The 17816-nt window shown below is 40.2% G+C and overlaps 1 protein-coding gene across 2 annotated transcripts in view; it reads left to right on the top strand.

Moving 5' to 3' along the window:
- The window catches only part of LOC122813289 (FRAS1-related extracellular matrix protein 1-like), a 1751891-nt gene that overhangs the window by 1340773 nt on the left and 393302 nt on the right, over positions 1-17816 (top strand). For both annotated transcript variants that reach the window (XM_044085535.1, XM_044085536.1), the window contains exon 25: positions 4089-4503. In XM_044085535.1, the coding sequence (XP_043941470.1) occupies positions 4089-4503 (415 nt within the window). The remainder of the gene's footprint in view (positions 1-4088; positions 4504-17816) is intronic.

The raw sequence follows: 17816 nt of genomic DNA, 5'->3' as shown, positions 1-17816 counted from the left end.
CAATTTGTGTTGGTTATGAATACAGCATATCTTTTAGTTACCTAAGGGCTTGTTCTGCTTCAGCCGTCTAATTAACCTTCAAGATAACCTTATACTTGACCTAGTGAATTAAGAGGAAAGCAGTGGTAGAACATTTAGCTATAAGTTTACAATTACAACTAGCCAGGCCAAAAAAAGATTTATCTTGTTTCTGAGAGGTTGGTGTGGGCCAGTATAGTGACTTTTCAACTTATTGGTCTTTAGCTTTACTATTACAGAGTATATTATGTAGACCAAACAGCAGGCCTCTGACATGCCTAATATGCACTTACATAGAATAGCAGGCAGCCCTGCTTGGGGTTGTGAGAGTCTTAAACAGCTTCAAATTTAAGGAGATGACTTTCCCAGACTTCAGGAAGTAGTACTCAATCATCCAGGTAGACAGTTACATATCTGATATGGGAACTAAGATTTTTGTCCATCAGCTACTGGAATGTTGTTGGTGCTCCATGAAGTCTAATAGGGTGGATTCTGTAATGGACAAGTCTATCTGCTGGGGAGAAATGCCATTGCCTTAACTTCTGAGGCTAGTAGAATTTGCAACTAGACTTTGGCTTGGTCCAACATAAACAAATATCTAGTCTTTCACTAATTTTTAATCAGATTAACTGTTTGGAGCTTGTGCTATTATAAATTTAAATATACTATTTAATTTTCTGAAATCATTGTAAAACCTTATACGCTCATCAGGCTTGTGAACCAGTACTCTGGGGCTGTTCCACTAACTTTGAAATTTCTTTATGACCCCGTGTCTAAGCATTTCCTTTACATCTTTCTTAACTGTTTGAAATTTGGATTCTGGTATTCATTGTGCTTTAGTTTTCCTTTCTCACCAGGAATAGTTCCTCTGTTCTGCTGGACTATAATGGTTCTGACAGGCACCTCTGGAAATATATCTTTATTCCTGATTATACATTTCCTTATGTGTTTTATAAGCGACATCAATAATATCTCAACTATCTTCAGGAGATCCACATAATATAATAGGCATTATTTTATGGTAATTAATTAATGAAACTTTGCACATGAATTAATATAGTATATAAGGTATTATTATTATTTTTTACTTTTTATTATTTATTTTTCTCATGTCCTATATTTATTTATTTTTTATATGCATATATATTATATATGCATTCTTGAAAAATATACGCTAGGAATGATGGGTGTTTGGTGACTTTAAAGTATTGTTATTTCATCATTTCCTTGTATCTGTTTTATTTGATTCCACCATCCTGTGGAATGCACAGTTACTTGGAGGAACAGGATTTTTAAGAATGTTTCATTCTTTTTGTACTTTCTACTCGTAGAGCTCACAGAGCTATCAGAAAGCTGGTATACTTTATTGTACTGCACTGATTATTTAATTGTTTAATTGTTTAATTGTTAAATTAATTGGTTAATTGATCTTTTTTTGAGTATGAGCCTTTGTATAAAAGTGGTTTTATAAATTTAGATGTTAAGATTTGAAGAAGCGTACTGGTTGGTACGCGAAAGCGCTCATCTGTTCTTTTTATCTAATAAATCAGTTGGACTTTTATACAGCAGTATTTTTTCGTGGTGGTTTCACTCGTGTATGTTTTTTGATTTGTTCAGTCTCTTGACGAGGGAACCTTTGGACTTATAGCAGCATCTAATCTCATCAAGTATCTTCAGGAGATAGTGTGAGGTCCTTAAATGCCTCTGCAAATGTAGTTAATACAAAGTTCAGTTTCTTTCCCATGTTTCACAATATTTATGTAGTATAAATATTGTTTTTTTTTTCTTTTTCCTAGTGGTCACACCCTAGAATTTACTTCAGTTATGTTTTCTATGATTTTTAAAGGTCCATTTTACTTGCTAACTGGGAGCTGAATACATAAAAGTACACCATTCAGTAACTTTTTGGAATTCAGAGACAGCCCTACCATGTTACTTTTGCATGAAGATGTGCAACACCATGGTAGACACTCTCCACGGCCATGCTACATACACAGTCTGGTGAAGAAGTATATATTAATCTGCCATGTGGTCTCCCTGCACAACTTCCTATGTTAAGGCATTTATGAATCCAGCTGTATAGATAAGCATGGCCACTCCTGCCACTCACAGTAATGAACATGGCCAAAAGACCATATTCATCCATCCCAAAAGAGGTAAGTGCTGGGGCCTTTAGTGGTAACATAGTTTATGCATATGTATATGTGAGGGACTCCATGTGTAAGTGTATATATGTGTGTGTCTGCCTTGGGGGTAGTAGAACAGAGATTAGTGAGGATGTAGGATAGGTCTGTATGCATGAGTGAATGGGGAAAGAGGTTTTGTTTGTGTGTATGTATGTGTGTTTGCTTGGGAATGGAATGTATATGTGAATGTCTGACCATATGACTTATTGGGTTGGGCTGGCTGTCAATAATTCCACACAACCCAGGACTAACAATCAAGGCCTGTAACATTGGGGCAGGGGGAACCACTAGCCACCAGGGATACCATTTAATCTCATGCCTAAATTTACCTTAAACAGAATGAGGCCCAGGGGTGAGAAGAACCACTAGCCACCAGGGATACCACTTGAACCTTGTGCCTGAATAGCACTTCAACTGAATAGGCTTCAGGGGAGGGGGAACAACTAGCCACCAGAGATAACTCTTGAAACTCATGCCTGAATGGCACCTACATGTAATGTGGGCTGTGAGGAACACTAGGAACAAGGGAGAACTCTTCATTAACATGTGGGTGGGGGAACACTAGGTGCTAGGGGTACACTATATAGTGTGCCTTAAAAGCACTTGATTAAAAAACATTCCAAAACAAGTAGAAGGTATTCACTAGACACCAGAGATACTTTGAATAGCATGCCTAAAAATCACCCAAACCCTGCACCTTTGGTACAGAAGACATCAGCATTAATCTATTGTGGTAACTGATATGAGGTTCTTGGCATTATTCAGTACATACAGTAGTTCATGACTTACAAGGGAGAGGGACTGGGAATGTTAAGCATACCTCTCAACCTTGTATTATGAGACTTCAAGACAAAGCTAGAGCATGGATTGCTTTTAAGTATTGCTTCTACAATATCAGAAAGTTACTAGGATAACAGGTTTTGCACTACTGTTCATTTGCTGAAGGGTATTATGTGTGAAACTCAAATGTCTGGCATTAAGGACTGACTATAATCATAAATTAATTACCAAGGCAGAGGAAAAAGGAAACATTGGGATGTTCTGATAACAGGGACAGGTACTGGGTATGTAATGTATGTGTTTAACTATGTTTTTATGTGTGGGAGAGTGACTGAAGGTACGTGCCTGTGCTATCATAATGTAGCCGCTGTGACTGTGTACTACTATAGAAGTGTTGATTTGCACTCATGTTAGATAATAGTGATTCACAGACATGCAAATAAGTCAGCAGTGTCAATTCTGATTGTGGCATACATGTCTCTGAGTCACAAATTTCCACACTGAGGATACAGGACCTTTTTACCACAGCCCTTACAGTAAGCTGTGGGGTTCTTTATAAATCCCCAGGCCCATAAGTGCACTCATCCACTGTGGGTCCTTGTCAGCCACAATCAAGGAATAATGCCAGCCATTACTATAATGGATATAAACATTTTCTAAATGCAAATGGTTGGTATATTTTAGGAGGTGAGGGAAAAGTGTGATATCCAGATAAAAAAACTAAATACTGTTTCCCAAATACTAATGGTAAGGGTACTAAATACACTTTATATCCCATTACTTCTCGAGATGTATATATTGTGATTTTCTGTCTCTCTCTCTCTCTCTTTCTCTCTCTCTCTCTCTCTCTCTCTCACTCTCTCTCACTCTCTCTGTCTCTCTGGTAAACACATGAATATTGTTGACTATTCTTTTATTTTATGGGTGCTATCAATGCAATAAAGCTTATGTAAATCTGTCCAGCAATTTAAAAGAAAATATGCTAGGTGAAGTTCACCAGATTTGCTCATGCATATGTTGTGTGAAGAAGATGTAAAAACACAACTATTAGCATGATGATTTCCTTTATCACTGCAAACAGCAATTTCTTTTCTTTCCTAACAGTTTTGTCATCAGCAATGGTTTATCAGATAAAAATGGTTCATTGGAGTTTGCTATTGAACACAGGGATCGCATACCTCCAACACTTAATAACAACAAGGGACTCCAGCTTCTGGAAGGTGGCATGCATGTTATCTCTTCTGATGATTTGGAACTAGCAGACCCTGACAGTCCATTAGAGAATCTGACATTCAGAATTACCCAACACCCTCAGCATGGGACTTTATACCTGAAGGAGGGCATTCTGAACCACAACAACTTTACACAGAAGAATGTAAACAACATGGATGTGTATTACAAACACAACGGTGGCTCTGCTGAACTTGATCGATTCTACTTCACAGCTACAGATGGAAATAATCCAGGATTTTTAGTCAGTGGGTTATTAAGGGAAGATCCCATAGCTTTTATTATACAGGTATGTGTCATCTTCAGAAGTCGCAATTTGTTATACCCTTTATATTTTATTCACACGTTATGGGTATATGCATATTATTGAACAGTAATTATTGAATTATTTTAACATAATGACAACAGAAGGCCTTTCATATTTTGTTGGTAAAAATCTATCCAGCCATCCATCAAGCCTCTTATCCAAATGTTTGCATATGGAATTAGGGTGTTTACATCAACAGTGACTATCATCTACAGTCGATGTTGTTTGTATTCATTTTATAGATGGTATAGGTATTCTGAACATGCGGGTAAAAAAGAAAATTCATAAAAGATATGACACACACAAGCAAGCTAGGTCCACCAAAAGTGACAAAACTTACAGATGGGCAATGAGCCTCAGTCAGCTGTCTATACTGTACGTGACTAAAGAGTGTTATGGCTGCGGTAATGGGAGGAGTATGACTGTTAGAGGAATACAAAGAACTTTATCATCACAGATGCAGGTGTTTGTTAGGCTGAATGACGTAGAGAAATCTTTTGTTTATAATATCCAGGGTTTACCATTGTTCAGTTCCAAGTTTATCAGTGTTTTGGCAGACTGTTAACATTTAGAACCATATGCACTAAACAGAAAACTGGCTAGCATAAGCACAAAATATATGAATCCTGAGCTTTACCTGTATAATGGTTTTATTCCATTGTTTGCTGGCTTCATTTTGAGATTATCACTTCTACTATTTGGAAACTAATACAAAAGCATTTTGGTATTAGATTTGAAGGTGAGTTTGTCTATCTAAGTTTAGCAGGGAACAGAATATGATTGCTATAACTATCATACAGGACTGCAAGAGTAATCTAGGAGAGCTGTACAAGCTGTCGGCACATTGATGATTCGAGGAATAGCCGAGTACTAAATCAGTGATCCAGAAATATGCCTAACAAGGCCACATCAGACTCAAAACTGCAGGTATTTCTGGATGACTGTTTTTCCCAGTTTACAAAAAAAAATCATTACTTAATGATATATGATGAATGATATAAACAGAATATTTCTGCTTCAAAGTCCATATTCTTTTATGCTTTTAACATATTCTACTTGTGGGATTCTGTGGCATGTACAGTAGAGTCTCACTGTGGATAATAACCAAGTTTGTTTTAGCTGTAACTGTGGGGACAAATCTTTCCAGCGAGAACACTTCTACATATTAGCAGTCAAACAAGTTGGTAGACAATTTGGAAGATCATATACTAAAAGGCTCATAATCATATTGAGTTCCACAATTTTTTTTTACTGCTTTTGTAAGTAGACTCGCATCTTGCATAATATTCTCTCTCTACTGGTCACAATTATAATACAAAAGTTAATGCTAGATAATTAAGTGGAGGCATTCACATGTAATTTTAAATTATTTTAATAACAAAATCTAGCAGCAAAATCTCATATAGATTTTTATTAGTAGAGGTTCTAAAATTTGTTGTACTATACTTAGAAAACACCCATAATCAAAGTAGTTCTATCTGTAGACCAATAGATTTTTCTATTGGATCTTCCAGGAATACTCTATGCTCCTTGAGATGTAATATAACATCTAGTCATGAGGACACAATAATGCAGTTAATCAATGCAATTCAAAGAATTTTCAAATTAGAGTTAGTAAAACATGTCAGAATTAATATGATCTTTTATATAAACTAATATCCCCTTGTGTTCCTTCTGCTGTGGTCAAGATCAGTCAATCATCTCATGATGCATTTATGGTACACTGAGAGCGTTTTGATGCAGATGTCCTGAAATTTAGCTGGGTTGAGTTTTGATGAGTCCATATATGCAGTTTCATCATTGTTCCCTACTTAGTGCATGGAGGACTCCAGTACAACTAGGAAAGATAGCTCTGGACTCAGTTCAGTAGTATTATAACACTTATTCTTCAGATTTATCCAGTCCTTGCTTGGTGAATTGTGCATTTTTTTTTCAGGTGGCCATGTTTTGATGAACTGAAGTATTGCTGCACTGTCTCTGAATTACTGAGATGGTAGCTTATGTGCATGGGATATACTGTTTTATATCTTAAAACCTCTTTCAGTCATATTAAAGGATCTGGTGTCAGCTTTTTTCAGGTCACCATATATCCATCTTATGAATATTGATCAAATACAGAACCTGAATCCACAGTTAGACCTTGGAATGGTGATCTAGACATTACTGTCACCTTTCCTAAATAACTGGTATCCCCTTTAATTTATGCTAAATATTTCCTTATCTTGGTTGTTGTCGTTGATGGGTACATCTCAACCTTGTCATATCATGCACTTGTTTAGGGACTGGTATGTATGCCAGGTCAGTATTTAAGATTCAAAATCTTACCCTTTGAACCACTTATAATCTGAATCATGTCTTATGTTCACCACCAGGGAGTGGATGCTGGTTAGTCCAAGGATCTAACTTGAAAACTCTATCAGACATTCTTTTATTTGCCTTGTTCTGGTCCTTTTCAGTTATCTTCCTTACATGATTTGGGCATACATTTCACAGGCTGCCTTCTGAAATTCTTACAATATCATGAATTTAGGCATGTGTCTTGTATGTGTGTGTGCATGCGTGCATGCATGTCTGTTTGTGTTTCTTAGATTAGAATCCACTTAGTGCTACATATATATCACAGCTGGTGTATGACTACTATGAAACTGGATAGCAAAACTAGTATGTCTTGATAATATGTTTATGTATTCCTCGTTGTCAACAGATAGATGTGCAGCATTCCACAGCATACACCTGTTTGGACATTTCTAGCTTTCTTAAAAAATCCCTTATAGTGGAGAGTCTCCCACATGTATAAAAGGGGCCAATGAACTATTACACCTCTGTCATTGACATTAGATAATAATAGGTTTTAGTGAAGATGGAGGACTTTTATAAAATTTCCAAGCATCCTCAATGTACCTCATGGTGTACCTAGAATTCTATAAGTGTAAAGAGGACAGGTCTTTCTGATCAAAAGCTGAATGACATACTATTTTTTCACTGCATCACTTTGCTAACTGAAAACCACCATTCCAAAAATATAATGTTGTAAAAGCACCGTGCACAATTCATACAGCTGTGCCTGAGAAGATATTGATTTTTGAGCATGAAATATAAAAAGCACCCAGGGGACATCCTTATGGGGTGCAGTGCCATAGCCTCCTTAACTGACTCTGAACAACCAGGTGGAGCAGAGGCTCTACTCTCAGATTCTCTTAGATTGCTCGGAATAGAAAGTGGGCTGACTACCATGTAAAGGAGCTTCATTTCTCAAACTTATGTCCACAAACCTATTTTTTGGTGTGTGCATAATGCATGTGATCATAGGTAAAGATGGAGACATAAAGTGACTTGAATTGAAAGCATTATTTCTTGACTCAGGTCTCACCATCATTCTGGAAAAAATTACTCCAGTACTTCTGATGCTGTACTTGCCTGTTAGGCAGCATTCCAATGCCTTCCACCTTCAGAAATTAAAAAGATCCTGAGATACTTAAAACCCAAAATTTGGGTGGATTATAACCCCCTGCAGATAACAATTCACTTGAATCACAATTTCTGATTTGGAGGTACTGATTTTCACTGCATTCACTTCAAACTCAACAGAGAACTGTTCCTATGCATACTCAGGATCACAGACTGTTGAAGTATGAAACTTCATGTGGTATTAAAAATGCAGCTCTCACATTTTCCAAACCACCTGCTTTGATCTCCAGTCTAAATAAATAATGCACGGTGTAGGAGACACCCTTCATTGTTATATGCCCACGTTGAATGTCTCTGACATATTGATGAGAATGCAGATGCACCAGTTTTTGTTCCTCAGATAAAGGGACTGAATGGCATTAATCAGTAAACCTAGTACTGTTGTAGTCCCTCTCATAAGACAGTCAGGGTGCATGGTCATTTGCATTCCCCAAGCCAGAAAATCACACATAGGCCACACTGACAGAATCATATGACCCACCACTATCTTTTCAAGGGAAAAGAATTAGGGCAATGTTTCAGTGGAAGAACATAATCTGTGGTAATATAAATGAATCAGATGGTGTCTCTCTTCCTGTACCATGGCTTTTCCAGGGAAAATGAAGAATGTGATCTCTCTACAATAGGAGCACACCCTCCGATATTACAGTATGAAAATGGGAAATACCATCTCCGTCAGAAAATAGGGACCTTCAAGTCAGTGTGCCAGCCCACAGGTATTGTAGCTGTCTTACACCCAATTAAAATGCAATTAACTTTACTACCCCCAACAACATCTAAAACCTTTATCATTTCTAGCAAAATTTCATTCAGTCCTCATACCAAGTACAATTTGAGCAGCCTTGTTTTCAAACACGGTGCCCATTTCAGGTATCCATAACTAGTGAAGAAGTTCAAAAACAAGTCACCATTCAGCTTTCCATCATGACATCTGTTCTTCTGTACTCACACAGATCATAACTCCAGTATTCCCCATGTGAGGATGTACATCTCCCTGTACAACTGCAGAGTCAGTGGATGCAGTCTATCAATCCCTATTCCTGTGGCACTCAAATGTCAGCATATGACATGCTGAATACTATGATTAGGGACTGGCAACATATCCAGAAACAACAGACAAAAGGAATCTGTTCTGTAAGTCATATTTGTCTGAGACATCCCTCAGATTTACTAGCAAAAACTCCCAACTATTTAAATGCATTTGTTTATCTTTAAGTGCCATAATATCTCCTACAGGATTTCTCCTGTTGGACAGTAACAGAATAGGACAGAGACCACCAGCTCACGGACAAGTCTGGTTCATGACCCAAATGAGCATGTTCAAGTAAGACCAACTGTATATTGCTGGGTCTTTTCAATCTCCCACACAAGTTCAGATTTCTTATCCGGGGTACACATCTCAACGTCTTTACTTAAAAATTCTGGACAAAGCCAAAAATAAAGATGGGACAAAGGGTCAAAATCAGTTATAATTCTAAAATATTACAGTAAATCACTTTATAAAGTTAATAGAATGACAGGTTTTGCATCAACATGCATTTTCTGAATAACAGAGGCATAAAAGTCTAACTTTATTGACTGAGTGAAATCCTCAGTGATTTACCAAATCAATCATTTTATGGGGGTCAAGGCAAACATAGGAGGCAAAATCAGGGATATTTTCCAAAGTTCTGGACAGCTGAGAAGCATGTCCTGGGGGTAAGATAATAATTTTTGTGACACAAGAGTCAATTCCCCTGTTGTAGTCCTTGCTGTCACTAGAATAACATTACACTTCCCATCACATAGTGGGTTTTGCGACCCTTAAGTATGTGGGATATCCAATCATCAGGTACTGAAGACAAGCATCATCCACAAATGTTACTTCAGGTGTGGGTCCTGGTATCTCTATTCTTATCAAGGTTATCTTACTCTTACTTTCTTTAAGCAGAACCAGATCATTGTGAAATTGTCCCCCAGGTAGAGGAATTGGCCAGGCCCCCTGCATACATTCTAGTGTCACATTAGTTGGATCTGTCCCTGCATTACCATAATCACTGTACAAAACTATCAGTGTGCATATATTTTCTTTACTTTGAAATAAAGGCAGAGAAATTGATTTAATTTAAAACTTTTAATTTAAAATATCCTTTGTTGACCATGTTATTCCCACTAGGCTAGTATCACCTTTTCAGAAAGACCCTTGGTGATATTTATACTACTAAGGGAAACTTGGCCAGGGCAATGGGGAATTTCTTTTGCTCTTTCTGGTAGCTCAGGTAGATGTAAAATATCTCAAACCACCTAGCAATGACAGAGGCAGATGGGGCCTCAGTTTAATATCTCATCCCAAGGAAAACACACTCAAGAGTGCAACACTCCCTCTTCCCTTAAAGTATCCACACAGTGCAGGATTAGAACTCACAGCCTCTCACACCAAAGGCAAGTATGCCATCTGCTGTGCTACTTAATTTGTGTCCCATTGTAAACACCAGAGACATCCAAAGCACAAGCCTGCTACAACTAACACAGTCCCCACAGCACTCATGACACATACCAACACCAGTGTCTCACCCACCAAGCCCGTAAGGTGTGATACTCAAAAAACAAGTTTTATTGTCATTAGAGACTCAGTATTGAGATGCACAGATGTCCCACTCACCAGGCTGGACAAAGAGAAAGTCACAGTCAGCTATCAATCACTACTCCTGTGGCACTCAAATGTCAGCATACGACATGCTGAATACTATGATAAGGAACTGGCAACATATCCAGAAATAACAAACAAGAGGAATCTGTTCTGTAAGTCATATTTAGTCTGAGATATCCCTCAGATTTACTAGCAAAAACTCCCAACTATTTAAATGCATTTGTTTATCTTTAAGTGCCATAATATCTCTTACAGTATTTCTCCTGTTGGACAGTAACAGAATAGGACAGAGACCACCAGCTCACGGACAAGTCTGGTTCATGACCCAATGGAGCATTTTCAGGTAAGACCAACTGTATATTGCTGGGTCTTTTCAACCTCCCACACAAGTTCAGATTTCTTATCCGGGGTACACATCTTAACGTCTTTGCTTAAAAATTCTAGTGCCAGGATTCGCCAAATCATGCACGCACTCAGGTCTCTCAGCAACAAGTACCATTATGACTCTGACATAGTTTATGTTGATGTGAATGACCTGATATGTACCTCGCTGGACTATATGAAGAGAGACATGGTCGGGCTTTCTGAGTATGTCCCAGGCAGGTATGTCCCTAGCCTTGAGCAGCATACTAGCCTCACCTAGAACGATGCCACAGTATAAACAAAAATGATTGATTTCATTAATTGGCTTAGTTATTGGTGTTATTACAAGGGGATTCATTTCCTGTCTGCCTGGGAAGCCATGGTCGACAAACCTCGCTGCTTTGTCAAAGACGGTTTGCACCTTGTACCTCTAGGCTTTTGGCTGCTAGCAAAGGCTCTTGCCTTCCCCATATTGCCTTTTTAGGCAAGGTCTCGAAAACAACATTACCAACGTAAAATTAACCAATCAGTACAAAATAATGGTCATGCTGCTAAATGTTAGGAGCTTAAACCAAAAGCTAAACTCCCAGGAAGCACTTCTATCACTAGAAGATGTAGATGTCTGTACAGTCACAGAAACTTAGTTTAAGGCCTCAGAGAGAACCGCAGCCCTCCAAGGTTACAATGCCTTCCACACTTTTAGACTGCCAGATGAACATGTCAAAACCAAAGGAGATGGTGTTCCAATCTATATTAAAGACAAATTCACCTGCCATCTAGTTAGATTGGACAGCTCCATGGAGTTCCTGCAGGTCCTAGGTATGGTGGTTAAGACCCCCATTCAAGTCCTAGCCAGTTATAGATCCCCTTCCATGGGTCACAACACCTATGAAGCCTACTTAACCAAACTGAAGACAATCCAAATTTTACCCTACACACTGGTTATGGAGGATTTCAATCATCCCACCATCAACTGGGAAACCTACTCTAGCCCTAACTCACTAGCACAAAAAAGTTCCCTGACTTTTGTGAATTCAACTGCTGTGGAACAAATTGTCCATACCCCAATAAGATGAACAAACATTCTAGATCTGGTCCTTGCCAACATGACAAACAGGTGCACTGCTGCAACTGTTGGACCTCATTAGTTAAAACTGACCACAAATCAGTCACCTTCAAACTGACACTAACACCAGAACTCACAAAGGGTGAAATCAGACTAAAAAAGTTCACCAAGGCAAACTGTACCCTTCTAGGTGACAGTATAATTGCATTCCAAGCCCCTCCCCAAGCTGAAAGTGGCAACTATGCCGAAGCTTACACTAATGGCCTGTACGATCTCTTGCATAAGTGTATAAACTCAGCTATACCAGATAGAATCAAAGTCAGAACTCTGGGTAAAATCAAGCTGTCATGGTGGACTTCCAGCATCAACAAACTGAAATAAGTGAACCTTAGAACATTACAGTGTTGGAAGCACAATTTTAGTGTATAGTTACATACACTGTAAAGACTTCTTGCAGCACTGGTGATAAGCTGAATAAGAAAGTGAAGCAACTGTTAGATAATTTTCATATAACTGTATGTGGTGGTTAAAATACCTTGTTTATGAAAGTCTAACTTCTGTGCTGCAAGGTTTGTCTAATTCTGTTTAAGTACAACTGTTTTACTGCTAAGTACTTATTCATGTAAGGATTGTTGGTCAATTATTGTAATAACAGGCAAAACCTCTCAACTGCTCTAATCATTGTAGTAGTTTTTAAGTAGAAAAAACAGTGTCCTCATTCCTTACCTGTTCTATCCTAACCCTCTTTGCTAAAAAGCTGTAGATGTGCCCACAGCTGCGTATCCTACATGGGTTTCCGGCGCAGAGCTGAGGTCAGTTCGGTCGGCCCGTCGTCAAAGTCTTGGTGGTCGTCGGTTAATGGTAATTCCTTCGGCGTCCGGAAGGCCAGAGTATATAAGACACAGTCTTCTAGCATGTCTCAGTCCCTTTTTGCCCGCTTCGGTTTAGGAAGCAGAAGCAGTTCGAAAGTGCGGCGAAGCAGCTGGTCGGCTGAAAAATATTTGGACCAAAAGTGAACATTAAAGCTAAGTTAAGTACCGGAAACTTTTCTTGCCTCAGACCGATAGAAGAAAAAAAGTTATCATTATATTTTGTGTGGGAAAGCAAATACACCCAAGTTTCCATTCCTTTTGCATACCTTGTTTGGGCCAGACCACCGGCGTGTTTGGGCCCTGCTTTTTTGCACTTGCTTCAAAGCGCGCACTATCAGTGTGAGGGTGAGGGTTAAGCCAACACTTTTTTTTAAAACTTTTTGAATAAAAAGTTGACTAGGACGACGACTCCCGGACATTTATCCAAAAAAAAAAAGGAAAAGCGCCGAGGACATGACGGCCTCCGCCCCTTCCGCAGCAAAACCCAAAACACAAGGTCCGGTTCTCCAGACAGCGAGGCCTGCGTCCCCCTTTCGACCGGCGACACGACGGTGGCGGTGTCTTCTGTACCAGCCAGCTGGGTCTCGGCCCTGGTCCTTCCTACAACCCGACCACCGGCTTGCTATGCCTACTACCTTGGACAAGGTCCACCTCCACCCCCATTGTATTTAGGCCTTCATCTTCATTTCTATTCAGGCTTTTACTTAGCCCCAAACAGCCAGCAGCGGGCCAGGGCCTGCTGCTGCCTGCCCATCTGCTCCTCCTGATCTCAAAACAGATGCTTAAAATGAAAGAGGCTTAGGATCTATGAGGATATCACTCTCTCTCAGCCCCTCCTGACAAGGGCCAAGAGTGGAAGAAGAATGGAGGAATCTGATCCTCTGGGATCCATTCCATCCATTTCTGATGCAGAGGAACACACACTTACCCCTTTTTTGAGGATTAGGATGCAAGAACAGTCCATTCCTTCTGTCCCCCCCCATGGGAATTTTCTTTGGGGGAAACCTGGCCTCACCTTGGAGGATCCACTTCCATTAGGGAGAAGACTTTCAGATTCCAAGAGAAAGGAATTAGGAATTTCTTTTCTTTGCCTCAGCACAGACCTCTGGCTATACCCCTGTTTTGGAGGTACTGGATGATGTCTATTAGGAGGCTTGTCTTAACCCTCTGCCTCTGCCCTGCCTAGTAAGTCTATAGAGATTAATATAGAGCACCCTCCTGTCTCTTTCTCTACAAAGGCCATAATGCTGACCCTGACCCCATTTCCATTTCCCTAAGGGATAAGGGATTAAGAGCCCCAGCCCCACTTCCCACTTCCTGCAGAGGGAGATCTCTAGAGAAGAAAGGTAGAGAAAGGTATACCTCCGGGCACCCTAGCCATAAGGGCCTTAAACTGTCAGTTCCATATGATTAAATATCAACAGTTCCTGTTATCACAATTAAAAACAAAATGTCTCAAACTGAACAACCAGATTTAAAAGAGTTACAGGATATGATGCATAGTGGAGCAAGTGGGTAAACACCTTACAATGTGGTTATGATGCCCTAGAGGCCTCCAGTAGGCTGCTGCGGGATCAGTCATTCGCAGACATGCCTGGCTTAGGAACAAAATCTGCCTGATCATGTGAAAGCTAAACTTCTTGATGCTCCTGGACAAACTTTTGGTACTTTTGGTAACCTAATGCTGATACTACTAAAAAAAAATGGAAGAAAAAGCCAAATCTATACACTGTCAAAGCTTTCTTACAGGTCCCAGCCACCACACGCTTTAGGTCTTCAAAAAAAAAGGGTCCTTTCTTCCAGTCACTGACAAGCCCCAAAAGGTAGATACAGCGCACAAGGGCAGAGGGAATCATCATATAGAGTGGCACAATCCCACCTCCAGCACCAAGAGAGGTGGTGGAAGACAGTAACAACAAACAAGGAAAATGTACTCTCAATCCATTCTATTTCCCCCTCAGCTGTCTCAGCTGGCAGCACCTTTGGGAGCATTATTTATTTGCAAGCAATTAATTGCTGTCACAAGACATATACATACTGGACATTAATAAATAAGGCTACAAATTTCAATTTCAACTCTTCCAAAAAATGGAGAGCATGCAAAACTCCGCCAAAAAATCCGCCAAAAGGCAGGCAACTGCAAATCAACCAACCTAAAAGCCCATGGAAGCTATAAATATATAAAATGCAACCATCACAAGGGTGGTTTTTTTATTCAAGACTCTTCTGGTACCAAGAAAAGGAACCGGAGACCCATTCTGGACTTATCCATCCTAAACACATTTCTACTCGTACCAAAATTCAAGATGCTCACAAGCAATTCATTTCCCCCCATGCTGGGCAACTTTTTTGGCTTGTGCTGGAAGGATTGGAGGCAAGCATACCTGCATGTCCCAATCAGACAAAGCTGCAGAAGATAAGATAGATTGCAGGTTCAATCCACCATCCAATTCTCTCTCTTGCCCTTTTTAATGGCTACTGCACCACCAGTTATTCACAAAGTGCCTGGCAGCAAAGCAAGGAGTTTTTGCTGGTGCAACATTGGACCTCAAGGGGGCATACCTGCATGTCCTAATCCTGACAAAGCTGCAGAGAATACCAGATTTCTTGCAGGTTCAATCCATAAATCAATTCTCTGCATTGCCCTTTGGCTTATCTTTACTGCACCTGTGAGTATTCACAGTGCCTTGGCATCAGTGATTGCTATTGTAGACTTCAAGGGATACAAATTTACCCTTATCTGGGCACTCCAAGCTTAGACAGCAAACACATACATACCGAACATCTGGCACATGTGACACGCAGGTTACTGCTTTCTGGGATACACCATCAACAAGGAGAAACTACACACACCATCCTCAGAAAATAACCTTCCTGGGTGCCAGCGGAAACAAAACAAGGCAGATGGCATAGCCAGAAAAAAAGAAGCAACTATCTCAGTCTTTCAAAACACTAGCAAAAAGCAAAGCAAAGTACCAGGCTTACTGCAAAGAAAGGCTCACAAGTTGATTCATGGCATCTCTCTTGCTTCTAATCCCATGTGCAAAGCAATGAGAAAGAAAAATGGTACCAAAAAATCTAAAAAAGGTACACACACAAACACAGGAAGCATATATACAATTATACCAATAATTCCATGCAAAGGAATTTCTATGGTGGGCCCAAGCACTGGGTAAACACAGGCCTTCCATTCTCTGCAAGCCTCAAGCAAAACAAGTCATAACCACAGACGCCTCAGATTACGCCTGGGGGCACATGAAGGACAGGTGCATTCAGGGCAGATGGTCCCAAAGGAAAAGCACCTTCACATCAATCAAAAGAAATGCTAGCAGTAATAAATGCAATTACAGCTTTCAAGGACTTCCTGCATCCAGGACAATTACTGATAAGAACAGACAACACCACAGTAATGTGGTACATAAACAAACAAGGAGGAACACATTCATACCCCTTGTGCAGACTAGCCATGACTCTTTGGAACTTGGCTGAAGAGACTCGTCGAACTTCTTCAAGCACAGTACTTGCCAGGACTGGAAAACAACGGAGCAGATACTCTGAGCAGGAATATGACAGATCCACACGAATGGAAGTTACATCCTTAGGTGTTTACGGAGAGGGGGAGGCCAGACATAGATCTTTTTGTCTCCCACAGGAATCATCAATTGAAAAAAAAAAGTTTGTTCAGGACCTTCCCATCCAAGGCCTGGAAAGTGACGCCCTTCATTTTCAGCTGGACAGCATGGACAGTTTATGCATTCCCACCTCTGCCTCTTCTGCCCAAGGTGCTTTTGAAAGCAAGAACAGACAAACCGAGGATGATACTGATTGCTCCAGATTGGCCAAGGCAACACTGGTACCCTGGTAGCCTAACACCTAACCCATACTCCTCCCCTGGTCCCTACCTCTGATACCTCTTCTGCTGACTCACTCAGAACACAAAACCCTTCACAGTCAACTGAAAACACTCACCCTCGCGCATGGAAAAATTCACCACACACACAACCCCCCCTTCTCTCAAAGGAGTGCAGGATGTCATTTTGGAGGCCAGAAGACCATCTGCAAGAAAAGCTTACTCTGCAAAATGGAAGCGGTTTTGCTGTTGGAATGAGAAAAGAGGCCAGGACCCTAGGAAATTGAACTTGCCTCAGGTTTTACCTACACAGAACCTAGCTGACTGAACAGTGGACTTTCATTTTCTTTCTTTAAAAAACATGCCTCAGCCATTTCTGCAGAAATTCAACACAGATCCTCCTTTATTCTCTCACCTACACTACGGCAGTTCATCAGGGGGCTAAGAATATAAGACCCAAGGAAGCAAACAATACCAGCCTGGGATCTTAATTACATACTAGAAAAATTAACATTGCCCCCTTTGAACCTGCTGCCTCAACAGATCTGCAATATTTGTCCTGGAAAACAGCTTTCCTTCTGGCCATCACTTCAGCTCGTAGGGTTTCTGAATTACAGGCCCTCATGGTGGTGCAGCCCTTCCTCATCTTCCATCAGGATAGGTTCCCTTCCCTCTAACCCATCTTTTTCTTGCCAAAAAGTGGTATCCAGGGTAGCCCTAAAACCAAGCCATACACTACCTACCTTTTATCCTAACCCTCAAAACAAAGGGAAAGGCTACTTCACCTTTAGACATCCATAGGCAGCAGCTACGTTACTATTTGGACAGAACAAAGTTCAGGGAAATCAGAAACTTTTGTGTCCTATATCGAGGGGGCTCAAGGGAAACCAGTTACCATACAGACCATTTCAAGTGGATTGGCCACTGCATACGATTTTGTTGTTCTCTATCATGGGAAACCTGTCCCTACTGGTTATCAGATTCACTCCACCAGGGCCACAGCCACCTCTACAGCTTTCCTCAGAGGTGTGCCTACTAAGGATATTT

Source organism: Protopterus annectens, chromosome 10.part0 (genome assembly GCF_019279795.1).
Source record: "Protopterus annectens isolate FY-2018-M chromosome 10.part0, PAN1.0, whole genome shotgun sequence".
In the NCBI taxonomy this organism is placed as follows: Eukaryota; Metazoa; Chordata; order Ceratodontiformes; family Protopteridae; genus Protopterus; species Protopterus annectens.
The sequence above is the reverse complement of the archived record's forward strand: the minus strand, read 5'-3'. Positions and strand labels throughout refer to the sequence as shown.